Source organism: Sylvia atricapilla, chromosome 17 (genome assembly GCF_009819655.1).
Source record: "Sylvia atricapilla isolate bSylAtr1 chromosome 17, bSylAtr1.pri, whole genome shotgun sequence".
NCBI classification, from domain to species: Eukaryota; Metazoa; Chordata; class Aves; order Passeriformes; family Sylviidae; genus Sylvia; species Sylvia atricapilla.
The window spans coordinates 11,298,947-11,319,349 of record NC_089156.1 but is presented as its reverse complement, the minus strand read 5'-3'; the positions used below and the strand labels follow the sequence as shown (position 1 = coordinate 11,319,349).

At 50.5% G+C, this 20,403-nt stretch overlaps 1 protein-coding gene across 2 annotated transcripts; it reads right to left on the bottom strand.

Moving 5' to 3' along the window:
• Positions 1-811: 811 nt before the first annotated feature.
• CAMKK2 (calcium/calmodulin dependent protein kinase kinase 2) lies at positions 812-18,123 on the bottom strand. 2 transcript variants are annotated; one of them, XM_066331700.1, is made up of 18 exons: positions 18,012-18,123; positions 13,726-13,842; positions 12,836-13,298; positions 11,533-11,580; positions 11,070-11,123; positions 10,877-10,928; positions 10,655-10,788; positions 10,047-10,083; positions 9,257-9,278; positions 8,894-8,982; positions 8,529-8,728; positions 8,389-8,442; positions 7,857-7,930; positions 7,402-7,489; positions 7,060-7,155; positions 6,384-6,512; positions 4,414-4,514; positions 812-4,054 (listed from the first exon to the last, which is right to left on the bottom strand). In XM_066331700.1, the coding sequence occupies exons 3-18, from the start codon at positions 13,127-13,129 to the stop codon at positions 3,982-3,984; spliced, it is 1,545 nt and encodes a 514-aa protein (XP_066187797.1). In that variant the 5' UTR covers positions 13,130-13,298; positions 13,726-13,842; positions 18,012-18,123; the 3' UTR covers positions 812-3,981. The 2 variants fall into 2 exon arrangements, with proteins under 2 accessions (XP_066187797.1, XP_066187796.1); XM_066331699.1 differs by lacking the exons at positions 7,060-7,155; positions 13,726-13,842; positions 18,012-18,123 and having other exon boundaries at positions 12,836-13,232.
• Between the last annotated feature and the right edge of the window lie 2,280 nt (positions 18,124-20,403).

The following is a 20,403-nucleotide window of genomic DNA, read 5'->3' as shown; positions in this document are numbered from 1 at the left end:
TCATTTCTCCTCACATACCAAGTGTTAGTGGAGGGCTATCAAAGCCAGAGCTCTGTGGGCTTTGCCTCTTCATTGTCTCAGTAGAAGTGCTGCTGCAACAGCCGCTGCTCTGCCTTGGCTCTCCTGACACCTTGTCCACATCTATTGCCTTAAACCCTCTCCAAGGAAAAAGACTTGTAAGTCAGAGATCTTAGGGTCTTCATCTGAGTGCTGGTACCAGCTACTTGGAAGAACAGATCTGTTATTCCTTGGCACATGTCCCGTGCTTTTCACAACCACACCAACCCTGTGTCTGGGCTGCTGCATTTAATGGGTTTACACAATTTGATTGAAGTGGATTTGTTGGCTTTTATATTCCTAGCCTTGAGCACCTCTAGTGATCACACTGACTCACAAAGTCCAGGGCTTCCCTTTCTCTGAACCTTTTCTGGTGTTACCAAGCCCTGGGATCTGTTCCGTACCTCCAGCATCCTGGCTGCCTTTCTCCAGCAGCACAGTGGGTAAACCACAGCATTATCATTTTGTTTTATTCTTTATGTGCCTGCTGCTGTGGAGCACTAAGCTGTGTCCCAGCTCAAAGAGTGCCTTTACAGGAGTCAGCTCTCCAGTCTGTGCATGTGGATGCTCAGTCATTGTACAGTGGCTTGAGCTGCTGTGGTCTCATCCTAGCCCAAGATCCCCAGGAATGGTAGAGCACCAGACTTCACTAACATAGGAGAATGCTTTCAGATTCCTCTTCCAAAAACCAAACTCCCACAGCTTCATAAAGACCACACAAACAGAATAATTGTTCCACTTGATCAACTAACTCTGGGTTTGGTTGCATGTCATTTATTTCAACTTGTACAGTGAAGCTTTGAACACCTGTGTGGAAAAACACTTAGTAGTTGGTTTATTCTTTCTTCTTAGGTAATATAATTTAAAAGTGGTAAATACACAGTATTTAAACTTGATACACCTGATAAAGTTAAATGCATAATAAAGGGGTAGGAGTGAAACACAAGCCTTGGTCATTAAACAAACAGTATAAAAATCGGGAATAGTTCAGGACCTTAGAAAAGAAACAGATCAATTGCCTGATAGGTAGGAGGGGACCACCATGGAAAACTGCTCAGATAAGAGGCCTGGTTTCCCCTTAGCACTTTCCTATGTGCTTTCAGAGCCAAAAAGGCTTAGTACCCAGCAATAAGCCCACAGTCAGCACCGGGCTTGCTTGGAAGGAAGGGGGTTGGGGAAATCAAGCTATCGCCCAGTTCCAAGGCACAAGCAAAATGTTCACTTCACTATAAGGAGAAAGCCAGCATTACTACTAAGGAACAGCAGCTGGGGAACTGAGCAGGTTTATATACACAGTACAGCTTCTCTAACAGGTCATGCATTTAGAGAGATCTCCCTCACACAGCCACGCTTTGTGCCTTCAACAGAGCTGATCAACCAGAAAAATCCACATTCCAAATCTTTCCGAAATGTGCATTTGGCTGCAGCCCCACCAGAGCCTGCACTGAGGGACACTCGGTTTGGAGAGCACCTTGGGGAAGTGCTGAGTTTAGCATCCTTTAGAACCAAGCCCGTGCAGGCAGTCAGACACTGATGAGTGGGAGTATCTGAGGCCCAGAGACTGGCTGGGCATGGGGGAGCTGATACAGCTGTTGAGAAGCTGCATTACACCTGGCAGACCTGTTTGGTCAATGTAAACTGTCTCACCTGACAAATCACACCCAGGAATGGGCAGCACAGAGATCTCTACAACACCTCTAGCAAACACACCACACACATTGCTAGTCACTACCTACAAAGAATCGGATCCCCTAGCTTTTTACATATTTTTTTGGCAGATCAAGTCCATTTGCAGGGTTACAGAACCAGGCTGCCCACTCACACACATTTCCACAATGAAAAGTCCTGTGTAGGGGGAGCAGGCAGCTGTAGTAGTGCTGCCCCCAAGTTACCTGTTTGGTTTTCCATAGCTGAAGCTGCAGGGCTTTGGCATAGCCTCGGACTAAAATGGGAGGAAAACAGTGCATGTCTTATGGCTCCAAACTCCATAGTATTGCTCCTAAACCACCAACTGTCCTCACTGGCTTTGGAAAGAGGCCAGCAGCACAATGCTTCCATAATAAGTTGCAATTTAGGGGGAACATCGCTTCAAGTGATCAAAAGGTGTAAGGGACAGTTTGGGTAGGCATCTGCACCCTTGCTAATCCTGTCCTGGCTTTAACAAAAACCAGTCTTAACCAGGAATTACCAGGCCAGGTCTGACTGCAGCGGGGCCAAGGACACTGCTGCTTGTGCTGCCCAGGATAAAATAAAGGAAGACAAGGGAACAGTCACTTTCTAAAGGCAGGGCATCCATGGCCAGGGTTAACAGGCAGAGATCTTGCCATTAATCAAGACACTTGGCAGTCTCCTAGTGCCTTCTTCCTGAGGGCAAATAATTAGACCTTATCAGTCCCTCACAAGCTTGGGAGACTCAAATCCTCCTTCTCTGTCAGGTACATCAAATGCCTCATTCAAGGTCACACAACCACATCAGACTGAGAAAGGAAAAAAATCAGACCTTTTCCCCCCTCGTCCCATGCTCCAGCCACAAAACAACTGTACTTACCGTGACCCCTTTCCTCAGGCAAACCCTGGCTCCTCATTCTCCAGCTTTGTCTGAGCACAGAGAACTTGGGAAAGTGAGTCTGGCCGCCAGACTCTCTCCCACCACATGACAGATTATTATTTTGTACAAGCACCACAAATAATCAGAGTAATCTGACTGAAGGTGAAAGAGCTCTTCATAAGAAATAATTCATTAACTAGATATACACTTAATTTACTAACAAGCCTCTGATCCACAGGCATTCACAAATTACTGGTAACAAACTTGCAAAAAATACATAGCATTGGCCCCAGAATCCAGATTAAGAGTTTGGAAAACAAACTTTTCTTTGAAAATCACTAGCTAATCATTAAGATCTTAAATTCTAAGCAAGCCCTAAGTCTATACTTTAAAAACAGCATAAGTTGTATTATTTTTAATTGTAGTAAACCATGTAATGTACATGGAAGTGAAGGATTTTACCCTGAATTTTATATTTTATAGTATATCTACCTAGATCAAGTAAAAGATTTAGAAACAAACTGTTAGTGCTTCTTCTGTTATTTAAAACATTCTAAACACCACCTTTCACTCATATGTCTGCAGCAAAAATAGTTCAAACTGAACTTAAGCCCTTAAATACCTTTTCCTTTCATACACTGAATACCTAACTTACCAAGTCCTGGTCACACCAAGGCCTCTGGAAAGGGCATTAATTACCTGAGGAGGTAATTAACCTCACTTTCTGAACATCCTGAAGATGCTGTTTCATACAACTTGGCTCACAAATGTAGGCATTCTTTAAAAAGCTGAAAAGGTGGGTTTTTGCTTTGTTCCCATGCAGTTAAAAAGGTGTCAATTAAAAACAAACCAGAACGACAAGGAATAGATGCAACAACATTCCTGGTAGGTCGTGAACTCTCAAAGTGCACACGTGTGGTTGGTTTTACTGCTGTGTATCCCACTTGGCAAAAGCTTCACCCTTCTGCACGTGCCCACGGCCACGCGATGGGCATCGTGCCCCTGGGACGCTGGCGTCAGTCCCTGCAAGTTATTTGGCATGAAAACCAGCTAAAAGCAGTTCCAAACGCATTTTCCTTTGGCTGCTGTGGGGTTTGTTTTTGCAAAGCCCCGCTCACCTCTCTGCTGTCCGCCAGCGCCTCTCCCACCAGAAGTCAGCAGTCCAAGTGATCAGAGATGTTCCACGTTTATGGCAAATAATCAGATGTCTGGTAACGTGTGATAACATGCTGCTATGTGAGCTCTACATCCAGCATTGTACTGAGATAGCGCCATGTCATGCTGTGTTTGCTCTGGGCTCTGGTCACCTCGTCCCCAGTGCACACGTGGTGACGTGCCCTGGATTGAGCTGCTCAACAGAACCGCAAAGTCTATGTTCAAGAAAGAAGCTCCTCCTCTCCCACGTTGGGCAAGTCGTTGCATTTCAGGTTATCTTCACTGCCTTGTTTCCTGTTTCCAGAGGAAATAAAACAGCCGCTGAGCAACTCAGAAAAGGCAAAGCAGGCCATGAGCCACCAGTTTCTGCCCCTTCCCTGCCATGGGATCTTTGGGACGCTGAGCACGTGTCATCCCTACCCACGTTAACTGGCTGGAAGTGCCATAAAAAGATGTTTTTCATCCCATCAGAACAGCAGAATATTTCATGTCACAAAAATCCCATAAAGCGGTTACAGATCAGACAGAGGGTGTGAATGTTGCAGTGATGGCCCCCCTGAAACTTTCAAAGCCCAACTATTTAATTTCTCCTCAAGAGCATCAGAAAAACCTGCAAATGTCTTCTGGGGCTGAAGTGAGGTGATGGCACTTACGGCAGTAGGTTCCCAGAGGAAGACAATGACCGCTCCTCCCTCTTGCTCCCCTCAAACGGGTTCCCAAAGGATCGCTTCCGGATCATCGTTTTAACCAAGATCTGCAAATCCAGAATGCAGTTCATCAGAGGTGCTTTTCCTATATTCAAGAGCAACAGGAGCATCCAACCCACATGCCCAAGTAATTAAAAAAACTAGTGAAAACAAGCCAAAGTTCTCTCTTAATAGAAATCAGAAGGAAGCATCTTTGCAAGTGGCCAGCTGCTTAATACAGAGGCTGTATCCTCATCTGAAACCCTTGCAAGTGAGAGCCACACTAAGTGTAAGAGGCTGGAAAGGAGAGCAAAAACAAGTCTGGGAGGTTTTTTTCCTCCCCAGAAGTAGATTTTACTAATTACTGCATCCAGTACCTGCAAATTCCCAGTCCTCCATGATTACCTGGCAAAATAATTCACTGGAAAGGGAGAGAGGAAAGAACTGGCACAATTTTACCTTAATGTTCACCCGAAACCAAACTGAAAAGCTGGGCATTTTTCCAGCTTTGTTGGCAAAACACAAAGTTACCAGTCAAAGACTGGTGAAAACAGAGATGTGTCAGGATTCTTCCCTGGCATCCCCCAGCTTGCTTTGCTGGTGGGAGCAGACAACAAGGTGAGCAGCACTGGACCCTGCCTCAGCAGGTGCACCTGTGAGAGCCCCTGGCTTCATTTGATGTTTCTCATCCCTCTGTGGCTCATGTATCTGCTCACCAGGGCACACAGTGAGCTGTTCTGAAGGTGAGGGTGTTCAAAGAGTCAAAGCCTCGTGAGTGAATCTCATACTGGAGCGTCAACGCTTGCACTTGGCTGCACAAAGATCAGGCACCAGAGGGTAATTTTGAAGATCAAATGCAAATATGAAAATACCACATCTGCCTGAAGGCAGTGTGTTATTTAAGAACCAAAGAGGTGCAGTAAAATATGATTTGCCTTGAGCTGTGCTGAACACATCTGGATTTCAACAGGGCTGGGAGCATTGAGGCCACTGATCAAGTCCCCTCTGAACAGGAAAAAGGGGGTAAACCCCTCATCAATGGTGATCTCTTCAGAGCAAAATCTTACTTTTCAGCCTGGGCAGCACAAGATGCATTTGCATATTCACATGTCTTCGGTCAGTGAGATCTCTGCAAGGTACCCAAAATGGAGAGAGCTCCAGAAATGAGGCCAGAAGTAGGCACAGCTATGAGATGGAAAAAGGGCTTCAAAGGTAAACCTGTTCTTCAAAAATATCACAGCCTGGGTGCCTACAGGCAGATAACACCACGCCAGGGAACTGTGAATGGTCACTTGCTGTTTCTTCTAACACAAGGGCTGGCGGCACCCAAAGAAATCATTAGATTCAAAACCACAAAGGATTTCACTTTCCACACAGGACAGGGTTACAGTGTGGTTCTCACCACCACAGTGGGTTGCAGAGAATAAAAATATGAGCTTGAAAAGAGACGAGATGAAGTCACCAAGAATAGCTCCAGGCGGGGGCTGATGCACGTCGTGGCCCAGATAAAATCTCCATCCTGGGAAGCTCCCACAGCCCCTACAGCTGGACAGGCAGAACAGGGCAGGAGCTCCTTGTGCCTGGCCAAAACACCTGCTCCTGGCCATGGGCAGGTTCTGGACCAGACACTTTTTTGCCCTGAGCAAAAACATACTTAGGCAGCCAGCTCAAGTGTGAAGACCAGCAACTCACTGACAGTTACCTTTGGAACTGCTCTAAAATATTCCTCTGCACTGTGGAGTACAGCAATATCCAGTGAGCTGCTGAGACCCTGAGACACACAAGTGTCTTGCAGCACTTGTTTCCACAGAGAGAAGGTCTCTAATCCTGCCCAATGCTTTTGCCCTTCAGCAGAACACCAGCTGCTCAGGGCCAACCCCAGCAGACAGTGTGGACACCACTGTGCATCCACAGACCATCAACTCCTTTGTACTCACCACGGTGGCCAGGCTGGGGATGTGCTTGACTGAATTCTCCACTTCCTCCTCCGTCACCTCGACGAGGGTGCAGTTCTCATCCTCTGTGGGCAGCAGCTCCGCTCCGTTCTTGGTGACCCAAGGGTGCAACTTCAATGAATAACACAGCCTGTCAGGAATTATTTCCTCTTTTTCATAACTCAAACTACACAAGCCTGGCAAACGCATCTCCTGGTCCAAGCTATGGCCCCTATGTGCTCCCGAAACGCCAAGGAGCAGGGCAGGGATGTGCCATGTCACTGGTGAGCCAGCTCACCCCAGCACTGCCAGGAACTGCACAGCCCCCAGCAGAACGTGCTGTGAAGTGGCTCATCCAGAGCCAGCACTGGCCCCAGCTACACAACCAAGCCATAACCTTGGTGACCTACAGCACTGGGCATCTCTGGGCTTTAGGGAAGGAGACCTGTCTTTACTCTCATCTTATGGATGAGACAGCACCAGGAGGCAGGAGATGTTTATTCCAGTCCACACATATGAACAGCAGTGACAGGGAGACCCGCCAAGCCCTCGTCCTGGACCTGGTTTATGACTGAAGGCAGAACCCCTGTTTCTCCTTGCCCACACACCTGGTGACTTGGTCGGCTGCAGGAGGAGCACAAAACGGTTCCGCAATTCCCCCGCAATCCTTTCCCCCTACCTTGGTCTCCATTCTCTCAGCTTCTCGCCCCTTCCAGGCTCCCGCAGGGGCGAAGGACCAGAAATCTCCTGCGAAAGGCTGTTGCACAGTACTTTCCTGGTAGCAGAGGAAATACTGTACTCAGGGGATTTCCTTTTGCCTGCGACTTCTATAGGCACCAAAGGTCCCAAAGCTGAGCAGGTCCCGGAGCAGGGGAAGGAGCTGGGACTTACCTGCCCAGGGGCCCTGGGCACGGGGGGAGGACCTAGCCTGGCGCGATCAAACTGACTCCCAAAAAAAGTCGAGCAAGGAGAACCCAACAGAAGTGAAGCCACAGCCAGCACCAGGAAGCTGGGTCAGTACCTTGATTTCTGGGACCGAAATCCTAGATTCAGGATTTTTATCCAACATCCGTGTAATCAAATCCTTCAAGAAGTCTGTAACTTCTGGCCTGTGGAAGGAAGAAGGGAGAGATGAGATGGCGAAAGGGATGGATGCTGCCTCTGCTCTTCACCTCAGTGCCAGCTACTATGGGCCTTCTGGGCAGAGGGGCTGGATCCAGCCCCAACAGGGAAGCAGCTCTGGCTTCTTGTACACCTCCTCCTCTCCAAACCCCCAGAAAAAGCAAAATATTCCCTTTTGAGGCAATGTGAAGTGTGATCCCACATGTAGAGGGCAGGGAGAGACCAACTCAAAGCTGGAGTTTTGCAAAACCACAGAAGAGCAGGGCCAGCCCTACCCATGGAGTGACTGAGAAACAACTCAAATGAGCTGTAAAATAACGATTGGGTGAGTTGTTTTTGTTTTTGAGTACTTACTGGTCTGGGAACTCCAACGTTTGGGTCTTGATTTTATTGTGTAAACTCAAGATCCTTTCATCCATAAAAGGGCACTACCACAAAGAAAAAGAGCAATGAGGAAAGCAACGACCTCTGCTAAAGAGGCAGCAGTGGGGCAGCTGGAGGAGCATCAGGATCTCATAGGGTATGAAGGAAAGGGAAGATCTAGTTACAGGGAAATTCCAGAAGATTTCCAATTATATCAATGTTTATTTTTAAATGCAATGAAAAGAAAACGTTTAACCAAAAATTACCAATTACTACAAGAGCTCCTTTCCTAAAAAATCTGCCCAGGCACAGAATTTTTTCCACTGGGAAAGAAAAGAAACACAACCCTTTTGGCAGCACCCATCCCAGGGAGAGGCAAAGGTTTTTTATTTCCATCCACACATCCTAATCTCCACTCAATTCCAGCAGAGACACAAGGTGCCAGTCCCGCTGTTTACATGGAACATGAGAGGCACAAACCAACCCTCAAACACCAACAGCACTGAAAAATCCATCTCATTACCTGCCCAAACACGAAGCAGTACAGTGTGATCCCCATGGCCCAGACATCCAAAGCCTGCAGAGTGAAAAGCATAGTTAAATCTACAACAAGATTTCTATATGCCAGGTTAGTCCAAGACCATTCAAATTGCTGTTAAATACCTTTCCAGAGAAGATTTTCCTGGTTTCTGAGAGGGTCTCTGGGGCCATGAAGGCAGGAGTGCCCACTGTGTTGGTTAAGAGAGCATCAGCTCCCTTGAACTCATTGCTCACTCCGAAGTCGGCGATCTTGACGTGCCCATCTTCCCCCACAAGGAGGTTGGAAGGTTTAATGTCCCGATGGATTATCTTCTGATAGTGCACTGCAGCCAGAGGGACAATGAGTGGTTCAGCAGAAACACTCGTTTGCAGCAAAGGAGCCATGAGGGCTCCCTGTGGCTCTTTCTGCTAACACCATGAGCAGCCCCAGGTGTTCAGAAAAAAAACCCAAAAATAAGAAATCCCGTCATTTTTGCAGAGACACTTACAGTATTCAATGCCCTTGATCAGATCCTGGAAGTAGAACCGAGCCTGGTCCTCACTGAGAGGTTTCAAGGTTGGGATTTCCATCACAGGGCTGCGAAGAAAACAGAGAACAGAGTTCATTCCCCACCTGGATGTACTGAAACCGGGCCTGAAGGCTTTGTCACAACCTCAAACACAGGCACCTACAGGGTGTACTCAGCTGTAACCAGGCCGGGGAGATACTTTTCAAACCTCAAGTCCCACCATGAACCTCCCCCCATCACCTCTGCACGCCATTCCCACCTTGCATGGCCAAGCTCTGCCACCCACAAACCCATCTAATGTTCAAGTCTTTAGGAGGATTAAATCTGGAATTCAGTACTCACCCCTGCTTCACCAGTTCAAACACTGCAACACAAAAGAAAAGGTGATTACAGATCACTTACAGGGTATGGCTCCTGCAAGCATAGCCTCAGCACAAAAGCAATTATTTTAATGACAAAAATTCTAAAAATAATATGTTCTTTTTAGAAAGGAGATGCCGTCTTATGCAAGGCACGTGGCATTTGGGTTGCTCCCGTTTTCAATTATGGGGATGCTGCCAACTATCTTCTCAGTGCTGCAGCTTCAGCATCGTGCAGTTCCCTCCATGGCACACAAAACCCCTCAGTTAGCCACCAAAAAGGATGAGCCCACACCCTGGGCAAACCTCAGTGCTTGGCCATGAAGGCATCGCATGTTCCTTCACTAGTACAGGCTGAACATAAATGATGGGAAAAAAATGCCTTCTCCAAGAGTTTTGTATTTACATCAAGCAAACAACTGCAGTCTGCCAGGCAGGTTGGGATGTGGCTCCTTTGTACATTGGAAATTCAGCCCATGCTTTTTTCCCAAAGTCAGAGAAATAAAACTACTTTCTATCAGCCTGGTTTCAAAGCTGAGAACACCAAACACTGGTGCCTCTCATGGCAAAGCATGCCCTGGTGTCAAAGTCAGTAAACTGCTATAAAGCACCCTTGTCTCTGTTCACAACCCAGACTGCATCTCATTTGCTCCTCCAGTGCATCCAGGCTATACCCACAGTGAGAGACCCAGCTCTTCACACAGAGCTGCTCCAAAACACAGTGGGAACCTTTTGCCCCATCCCTCTGACACCCCAGAGCAGTGGACAGTTACCCATGTACAGGTGATCCTCACTGGGGTCATCCAGGACCTGCCAAAAGAAGCAAAAAGGCAATTAAACAGTGCCAAGAAAACCTTGCAAATTAAGCATTGTGATATTTTATTTAGCAGCCATCTCAGTTCTACACCATCTGCACCATCAGCACGGTCTGCTCATCTCTGAGCTTCTACCCACAGGAATAGGGAGAAAAGAGGACAGAGATGTAGCTGTACTTCAAGAAAGCAAATATTTAAAACACACAGGAAGCATCATCTGACTCATGAGCCAAATAAACTCCAGCCTGCACATCCTTAGTTCTTGATTTTTGGACTGTTTCATATAGGCAGTGGGTGGAGGGCAAGGCAGCTGCACTGTTGAACTCACAGAAACACCAGCTCTTCCCTAAAACCTGTCTCAGCACTTGTTTCCTCCACAGAAGAAACATTTTTCTGTAATTCCCTTTCTGAGCAGAGAAGAAAAAAACCTTTTGGGAGGTGAGAATAAAAAAACCTTCTAAACCAAGGAAAACACAATTCTCCCAAAGGCATGACCTGCCCTTCACCCAGCCCACCCCTGCAGCAGGTCACGCTCAAGGATGAGTTTTTGGAAAGAGGTCACTTACCTCCACCAGCTTCACCACGTTGGGGTGGTCCAGCTTCTTCAGGATGGCAATCTCCTGGTAGACCTGCTCAATGGGCCCCCTGGGCTGCAGGCAGCCCTCGGAAGCAGCTTTGGCCCCACGGGGCGGCGGGCGGCCTGTGGGAAAGGTGAAGATGCGTCCGGTTGGGAACAATCCCCCAGGATCCCCAAATACCCCCCACCCAAAAGGCTTTCTGCCACTTACGTGGGAAGCCCGCCTGTCTCATCAGCTTCTTTTTTGAGAGAACCTTCATTGCCTGCAAGAGGGGAACAAATGTGGAATTTGGGGCAAGTCAAGGATAAAATGTGGCTGGTGGGATGGGGCAGGGAGCCAGCAGAGGGGATCCATCCCCCTCCCACCTGCCCTGCTGCAGGCTCCAGGGCTGTGTGCTACTCACATAGTAGGTGTTATCATCCTCGTTGTAGGCCAGCTTCACCACCCCATAGGAGCCCTGGAAAGAGGCACAGCCATGGGGCACAAGTTAGGGACAGTCTAGAAAACCCACATCACCAAACAGGGCTCTGGGCTCCTCCGCAAACCCACCCCAAAGGGATCACAGAGCTGGTGGGTGATGCCACATGAGCAGGGGGTGTGCGGTCTGACATCACACTGACAGAAAAGAAAAGCTTCAAATGCCCCATTGAGTGGGAGGGAGGGGGAGTGGGGAAAATTACTAATAATTTTAAAAATATACAATTCAATTGGCACCATTCAGAACAGAACAGCAAGCAACAAAGAGCTGCTGTGGCAAGTGGCTGGACTTGCTCCCATTCTGGAGCATTCCCATAACTGGAAAGTGAAAGCAAGCCTGACACCCTCCCAACCCAAAACCCTAATCCAATCCTAAACCAAATATTCACCTTCCCGATCTCATCCTTCAGCTTGTACTGGTTGAGCTGCACACAGTCCTGCGGGGAGAGAGCAGGGAAGTCTGGCATGAGCCACAAAACTGCTCGTGTTTGCTCTTCTCCTTTTAATTCTCCAGCAAAACTTCCTCTGCAAACTCACACCCTGTCCTGCTCTGCCCAACACCCGTGTGGCACTGGGCAGCTTTGATTCATGAGCCACAAAAGCCACCCACCAAGCCACACATTGGTGTGTTTATAGATGGCTAATTGCAGACATTAACGGCTGGGCAGGCGATCCTGTCCTGTCCACCCATGTGGAACGAGAGCCCTGAGGGGCTTAATGCTGGCGACCTGGCGCCAAGTAATTTTATTTCTTCTGGGCAAAGCAGCCACTTGCTGCCTGTTTTCTGTCAGGCTGGGGGCAGGCAGGTCTGTTTTCTCATTAGATCTCAGTGAACTTCTCTTTTTTTATTTTTAAGGCGTAAAGAAAGAAATTTGTGCTACACTCCTGGCTTCCATCGAACAAAGCCATGAGAGCCGCTGGCATCAGCAAAAGGCACAGAAACAGGTGAGTTGAGGTCTCACCTCCCTGAGGGCTGTCCCCATGGCTCAGGATGTCCCAGTGCCTCCTACCACACACCTGCAGACATGCTGTGGGGGTTTATCCCAAAAAAAACAAGCTAGAGGAGATGCCACAGTGGGCAAATCCAGGCAGATGGGGGCAGGAGAACCACAGGAGCAGCGTTCATCCCCTCACCTGTAACATTCATCCCCTGCACCTATAACATTCATCTCCTCACCTGTAACATCCATCCCCTCACCTGTAATGTTCATCCCCCTGCACCTATAACATCCATCCCCTCACCTGTAGCATCCATCCCCCTCACCTGTAACATTCATTCCCTCACCTGTAACATCCATCCCCTCACCTGTAATGTTCATCCCCCTGCACCTATAACATCCATCCCCTCACCTGTAACATCCATCCCCTCACCTGTAACATCCATCCCCCTCACCTGTAACATTCATCCCCTCACCTGTAACATTCATCCCCTCACCTGTAACATCCATCCCCCTCACCTGTAACATTCATCCCCTCACCTGTAACATTCATCCCCTCACCTGTAACATCCATCCCCTCACCTGTAATGTTCATCCCCCTGCACCTATAACATCCATCCCCTCACCTGTAACATTCATCCTCTCACCTGTAACATCCATCCCCTCACCTGTAACATCCATCCCCTCACCTGTAATGTTCATCCCCCTGCACCTGTAACATCCATCCCCTCACCTGTAACATCCATCCCCTCACCTGCAATCCCGTGATGGACACACGGTTGGACTCCACCGTGGGCCGCCGCGGCAGCCGTGGGGAGGAGTGCGGGGACGTCACCGGGGAGTAAGGCAGGGAGGGGTAGATGAAGCGTTCGTTGGCGCTGCTGCCGTTCCCGGGCGAGCGGGCGGGCTGCGGCCGCTCCTGCAGGGACAGCTTGCGGCCGGACAGGTGCAGCTTCCTGCCATCCCCAAAGCCCTCACTGCCGGGCACGTCCATCTCCTCCTCGCTGGTGCTGCCCGTGGCGTCGGTGACCACGATGAGCGAGGCCATGCTGGTGTCACCAAGGCTCAGCGCCAGGGGCTCCCGCAGCGCCGCGGGGGCTCGGCGGCCTCCGGCACAGCAGAGGGGCTGTGGGGCGGGAGAGCTGCTGCTGGGGACACGTGGTGACGTGGAGGGACCGATGGCCTCATCCTGGCCATGCTGTGGTGGGGAGATGTGCCTAGGAACAACAAGGTGGGTCAGCCAGGATCTCTGGGAAGCGGGATTTCCTGCTGGTCGTTGCGGTACAGATTGATTGATTTATTCCATAGGGAATGGTGAAGCCAAGGGCAGTGGTGAAGGATGGCACCAGGATGCACAATCACCCTGCCATAGGACAGACCCCAGGCCAGAGCCAGCCTCAACTCCAGGGTTGCCATCACTGCTCCTTCCACGCTTTTCATCTAAACACCTCCAGGGAATAACAACTCCATCGTCTCCACTATGGAAATACTCCAAAGGGGGTGTTTTAAAAGGGCAGGATAAAAAATTGCACTATAGCAGCATAAATACCATGGAGTTCCCTTCCTACTTTACTGCTCAAAGTGGGCACAACTCTGCCAAGCCCCCCCAAACAAAGCAGTTCAGGGGCACAGGGACCCACTTACCAAGCGTGGGGTGCAGGACCAGCCCCCTGGCTCACTGCTTCCTCCCACAGCCCATCATTGCCACTGATTTCTGTTCCTTGCCCTGTGGCCTTCTGTGCGAAACTCAGGTCCCCAAACCTTGAGATAAATGAGAAAACTGTTAGCAGCAAAAGATTTTTTTTTAAAAAAATTAAATAATTAAGTCATACTTCAAAAAGAGGAGAAAATTATGTTAATTCACACATGCCAGGAACCCCACAGCACCTGAGGCTGTTCAGTGGTTGGTTGGCTGTAAACCATCGCGCTTCCCTGCCCCAACACTGGTGCTGTTTTTAATTTCTAGGTTAACAAGTTGCCACAGAAGGAAGCAAAAAAAAAAAAAAAAATATCCTGAAACAACCAGCCCAGAAGCAGGAACAGGGTTTGAGGCGTTTTTCTGCCTGGTTCCCACACCTCGACGAGGCGGCCGGTTAAAATTAGCTCCACTCATCTCCATTGAAGTTTCCGTGCTGCACCCGCAGCACAACCACTCTGAATCAGCCCAGCAGAAATTATGGGTCAAGTACAGAAATCAAATCGTCTCCCCCGTCCTCAAGGCTTCACAATGGCCTAATTGCTGTTTTCAACACTGATCTATAAACCAGAGCTTTTGTGCCCAAGTGGGATCGGCCTGGAGCTGAAGCCAACACGGCACCGCTCGCTGCTCCGAGGCACAGAGAAGCACAGGGATGGGGAGGCTATAAATAAGCCAACGAACAGCAACAAGGACAAACTATTCCAGAAACACTGAGTTTCGTGGGGCTGAATCCGCTCCTGGGTAGGGCTTGGCTGGATGAGAGGGCCAGGAGCCACCAGCCAAGTCAAATTCCCCCCGCGGTGCTGCTGGCAGCCCACGGCAGCGTGTTTTAATGCACTCCCAAATGGATTAAAACAAACAAGCAGCCCCCCCCCATTCATCCTGAATTCACAGGGATGCATCTCGAGGCCATTAGCCTGGCCTGCTTTGGGCACCCCTCCAGTGGGCACATATAAATAGCTGCCCCGAAGCCGGAGCTGATCCGGAATGCTGTGCCCTCTACCCTCACCGTGCTCTGCGGCCACACCAAAAAAGGCAGCTCATCGGGGCAGCCTTGGGATGAAACCACCCCAGGAACATTGCTGGTAGCAACACCAGTCCCCAGCAGTGCCACAGCATGGCTGGGCATTCCATCCTGCCTCCAGAGCATCGCCTGCATCCAGATTTCCAAGGGTTTCTGATAAACTTTGCTGAGCTTGAGCAGAATTGAGTTATGAAGTATCAGTCACACTTGAGAGCTGAGAGTGTCCTGGCCGGCGGGAGTTAATTGGCTTGACCAGGATAAACATATCAAGTCTGATTAATTCAAGCAGGCTTCCCCAGGCTCTGTAAACTAAAAGTCATCCAAGCCCCACTGTAACATCGGCTGAAGTGGGAAATCAGAGAGGTTTTCCCTCTGCATGTGTGCAAAGGGTCAGAGGATGTGGGTTTTAAGAAAATTGCCCTCTGAGATGACACCTCCCCTGAGAGAAACCCAAAAAGTGGAGTTACACTGTTGAACACAGCCCTGTTATCCTAAATAAGCACATGAGGAGGAGGAAGAGATGGAGAACAGCTGTATTGCCAGCCAGAGAGAAAAGTAAAATAGCTGAAATGAGGGCAGTGATTCCAAAGAGAGAAAATACAACCTGGGGGCTTTGGCTTCACCCACCCATCCGGGCCCTTGCCTGGGGAAAAGCAGCACATTCTGGTATGAACTCCAGCAGATCCTTATGTAAAAGGGAGCAGCACATGCCCACAAAATCCTCAGGAAATATAACAGCCTGGTGTATAGGAATGATTTATCGGCACAGCTTTTGGCTGCAATCCATATATAACCCATAGCGGCTGCAGCAGGATTATCGAAGCAATCAGTCTCGCATCTAATTCAGCAAGGAGAGGGATATTAAAATGAAAAGAGGTCTGTGAAACCCTGGCAGCAGCTCTCCCTCTCACTCAGCGTCCACGTGGCTTGAGCGGAAGCGAATGGGAGTGAAATCAGCCCCCGCAAGGGTGAGGGATTTTCACAGCCCCCTCGGGCCACCCCAGCTCTGCTGAGAACACACGGGCCTTGCCTGGGCCCTGCTGGATGTGGTCACCTCTGGAGGGGAACACGTTGACCTGATGGGCAAGTGCAGAGGGTGAGACTTTAAAATCGTTTAAATCAGAGCATATGGATGTATCTGCCTGCCCTTCCCTCCCCGGAGCTGTTTCTCTGCCTAGATGCAGGGGCCACACTCTCGCCTTCCCCACACCTGTGTCACTGTGGCAGGGCCAGACACAGTGTCAGGATCAGACCCTCCCAAGGGAGTAAGGCTTGGTGGCAGCTGGGCAGTGACCCCTCCATCCATCCTTCCATGAGGGTCAGCTCACAAACTACAACTTCAGCTTTTTTTTTAACAAAACTGAACTCAAAACACCCAAACCAGGGTTGATTTTATTCACAGAGATCCTCCCCTGCTACTACTGAAGATTGGTTAAAAGCCAAGCAGGGCCAGCCTGGGGAAGTTATTGGTCTCCCTGGGCACAGTCCAGTGGCTATTTTGCTTTCCCCGGTCACGGTCAGCAGTGGAAGTGCCCGTGCCAAGAGTGGTGTCATCTGCAGCAACGGGGGCATCGATCACAGTTTCCCTTCCTACGGGTGAGCACAGACCATGCCAGAAATATATTAGTCACTGTAGTATACAAAGACCATATGCATGCCTCACCTGACTTCTAATGGGAAAAAAAAAAAATCTCTCAGCAGCTTCTCTAGAAGTCAGAAGACATCCAAATTTATGAGATGCTGGAAACAGGCATCTATGCCCCATCTAGGACAGGTCCCTGTGCCCAAGATTTTCATCATCCCCAGAGTGAATGGAAGAGCCTCCTGCACTGCCTGGCCCAGCCAACACAGGCTGGAAAGAATTGGGGAAAAAAATGCAAAGCCAAGGTGGTAGCACTGTAATGTCATGACACTCAGCAGCAGGTTTCAACAGAAGTCACAAAAATGTCTTTACCAAGGTTTTTTTCATAATTTTGAGGATACTGCCTAATACTGCTGAAGCAATATATAATGAGCATCTCAAAAGAGCATAAGTTCCAGAGATGGTGTTGAGCACAGGCCAGGATAAGCTCAGGGCACCTCCATCACCTTGTCCAGCACTGCCAAGCAACTCCCAGCTTTCCTGGAAAGAGCAGCTCCAGCCCATGATACCCACAAGAGAGAAACGAGAGCAGCTCTCCACTTTGTGAACACCACTTAAAAGACATTAGGGCAGAGTTGAAAGCAAAGGCTCCTCCAAATTTCCTCCCTGGAACAGCACTGGTCCATCAGACACCCCTCACAGCACACTCAGGTATGGTCTCTGGGGATTTGTTGGCTGTTTTTCCCAAGAGAAAGTGCTCATGGAGAGCCAGGAGAAGGACGGGGCTCCTCCAAGGAGAGGGGCTGTGTCTGTGCGCCATGGAGGCAGCTCTGGTGCCCACACATCCTCTCCCCAGTGTGGTCCCCCTGGCCCTGAGGACAACCTGTCCTGTCCCCAGGGGCATTGCAGTCCTGTCCCCTTCAGCACTGCAGTCAGCCCACAGCTCCACCACGCCAGCTTCCCGTGGGCATCTCACTTCTGCTCCTGGTCCTGACTGTTCCCTTCATGCTCCTGATGCTCTGTGCCGTGCACGTGGCTGCAGGGCTGCATCCCACCTCCTAACCACGCTCTGTCACTCGCAGCAACCCAACCTGTGGCTTTTAATGAGCCCCGGCCCCCGTAAACAGCCTCCATCACCTCCATCCCCCCCTCACTTACCCCTCGACTTTAAACCGCCCCCCTTTCCGCAGCCCCACGGCCTATCTTTCCCCGGCACCCCTGACCCCGGCCCTCAGCCCCCCGACAGGAGCGCCGGGGGTTGTGCGGGACGCGCGGTGTGTCCGCCGGGTCCCAGCGCCGCTGCCGGGATGCCGCCGGTGCCGCGGCACGTGTCGGGGCGGGCGGCAGCGGGATGTCCGCGGGGCCCGGGCGGCCAGGGCTGGGGATGGGGAAATGACAGCAGCGAGCCCGCACCGCGGGGCTGTCCGCGCAGGCCGCCCGCGGGAGAGCCCCGTCCGGAGGCGATGCGGTTCGCCGCCCGCACGGCAGCCCCAGCCCCGGCTCCATCCCCGCCTCGGCCGCCCCCGCCCGCCCGGTGCCTTCGGGCGCGGCTTTGTCTCCGCCGCCGCGGGCGCGTCCCCCGCCCGGGCCCGCCCGGCCTCCCCGCCCGTTCCCGCAGCACCGACCTGGCGGGGAGCGAGCCCGGGACCCCGCAGCCCCCCGCAGCCCCCGCAGCGCTGGGCCGGAGCGCCGCTGCCCGGCGCCGCCTTCGCTTTCGGTTCCGCTCCGGCGGCGGCAGCGAGGGAAGGAGGGAGGGAAGGAGGGGGGAGCGATGGAAGGAGGGACGGAGAGAGGGAGGCCCCGCTCCGCCCCGGGGAAGGGCAGGTTTCCCCTCGGGCAGCCGCATCCTGCCCGCCCGCCCCCTGGAAGCCGATCTTGGGATGTGTTTTGTTCTTTTGTTTATTTATAAATTTTTTTTCCCTCTGTGTTTTATTCCCCTCCGGGCCGCGCGGCTCCTCGCCATCTCCCCGCGGGAGCCCCGGCCGGTCCCGCGACCGCCGACCCCGCTGCGGGTTCCCCGCGTCCGCCTCGGAGGGACACGAACCCCGGCGTCCCCCGGTGTCCCCTGGTGTCCCCCGGTGTCCGCCGCTTCCTCCCCCTGGCCCCGTGCAAACCCTGAGCTTCCAGCCTCAGGTCGGCTGGGGGCAAACAGGGTCACCTGCGCCAGTTCCCCCGCACTGAGCCATTGCCCAAATCATCACCTGAAGGGGACGTTTGGAAAACAGTTGTTTGGAAATGTCACAAAGGCCGCCACCAAACAGTTCCCACACAAATTGCAGCTCTGTAGCGCTGTGACAGAGCTCAGGGGCACGACCTTTAACACCCCGGCTGACATCAGCCTCGGTAAACATATCCCTTGCTTGGTCCAGTATTTGGGGTTTGTTTTTATTTCCATCCAGCACCATTTCTGCACCAAGCTCACCCCCGGTTTTCTCTTCATGAAGCAACAGTTTCAGCCTTGAGCAGATGCAAATACCACAGCTGGCCAAACCCTCTTCCTCATTTTGCTTCAAGGCTCGTTTGTGGGCACCACTTTAGAGCTCCTCAGAGCAGATCCCGGCCTCCTTGCCTGCTTTGTCTATAAATACTGTATTTCTGATCAGAATCCTGAATGCCACTCTAAAAATCATGTTTATGCACTTACCTTAACGCAGTAGGTGCTCCAAACATTTTAAGGATTAAACTCCTCGACGTTGGTTAAAACGCAGCAGAGAGGGAATGAGCTATCACGAGTTCCACAAAGCTGGCTTCCTCTTTGCTGTTGGAAACATCGTTTTAAAATCAAGGCCCTGATGATCTGCCAACAGCCCCGATGCAGCACTAATTAATGGAATGTGTAAACTAACACCGGACTATCCTTGTCTCAACCACACCTTAGTGCTTCTCTCTTCCTCCTTACCTGGCCAGGCTCCAGCAGAACCAGGTTTAGGTTCTTTCTTAGGTTCTTGCTTTCTTGTTGCTGACAATGCCACAGTTAAATTTACTGCTTCCAAGCAGGGTATCTCCTGGGGTTTAATGATGTTCAGCTTTTACATATTCACCAGGTGACTGGCACCCACAAAAGGTTTACACTCACAGGAGTGTGATCCCATCTGCCCTCAAATTCCACACTACAGCCAAAATGAGGATCTCATTGCTACCAGTCAATGCCAGCACATCACATACTCAGTTATAGAATGGTTTGGATTAGAAGGAACCTCAACAACCATCTCATGGGCAGGGACACCTTCCACTATCCCAGGCTGCTCCAAGCCATCCAGCCTGGCCTTGGACACTTCCAGAGATGAGACAGCCCCAGCCTCTCTGGGCACTCTGTGCCAGGGCCTCCCTCCCCACCCTCAGAAGGGAGAATTTCTCCCCAGTGTCCCATCTAACCCTGCCCTCTGCCAGTGGGAAGCCATTCCCCCTTGTCCTGTCACTGCAGCCCTTGTCCAAAGTCCCTCTCCAGATTTCTTGGAAGCCCCTCCAGATACTTCAGTTGTGATCTCCCATCTATTCACCCATAAAAGCAGAGCAAATGAATGACACAGTGCTGAGGGGAGAGCACATACAATAAAAACATTTCAGCTGAGCTGAGGCTGTTGTTTCTCACTCTTCTCATCCCCTCTCTGTGCAAGGACACATGAAACAACAGTGCAGAACTTTGCACTTACATCTCTCTGACTGAACCTGTCTTTTCCCCTTCTGCCAGCACCATCTGCTTCTGCAGCATAAACAGCAACTGCAGACAGGTTATAAGCAAGGACGTGTTTTAAATGAGATTCCCTCTTCCATACCACTTAAAAAGAGCACAAAGGAGCTCTGCCTATATTTCCCACTGTTTTTTGTACCCCTGTGTTCATAAAGCCTGCACTGATTCATCAAATGTCACTACTAAGAACACTACTTCTTCCTGACTGCACCACTCCCCTCAGTGTGTTTTTAACACAGTCAAGAGGGTCTTTTATCTTTTTCCCGCTGATTTCTTAATCTCAAGTACAGAATACAAGTGAAATGAGTGGAAAACGATGTTTGTGT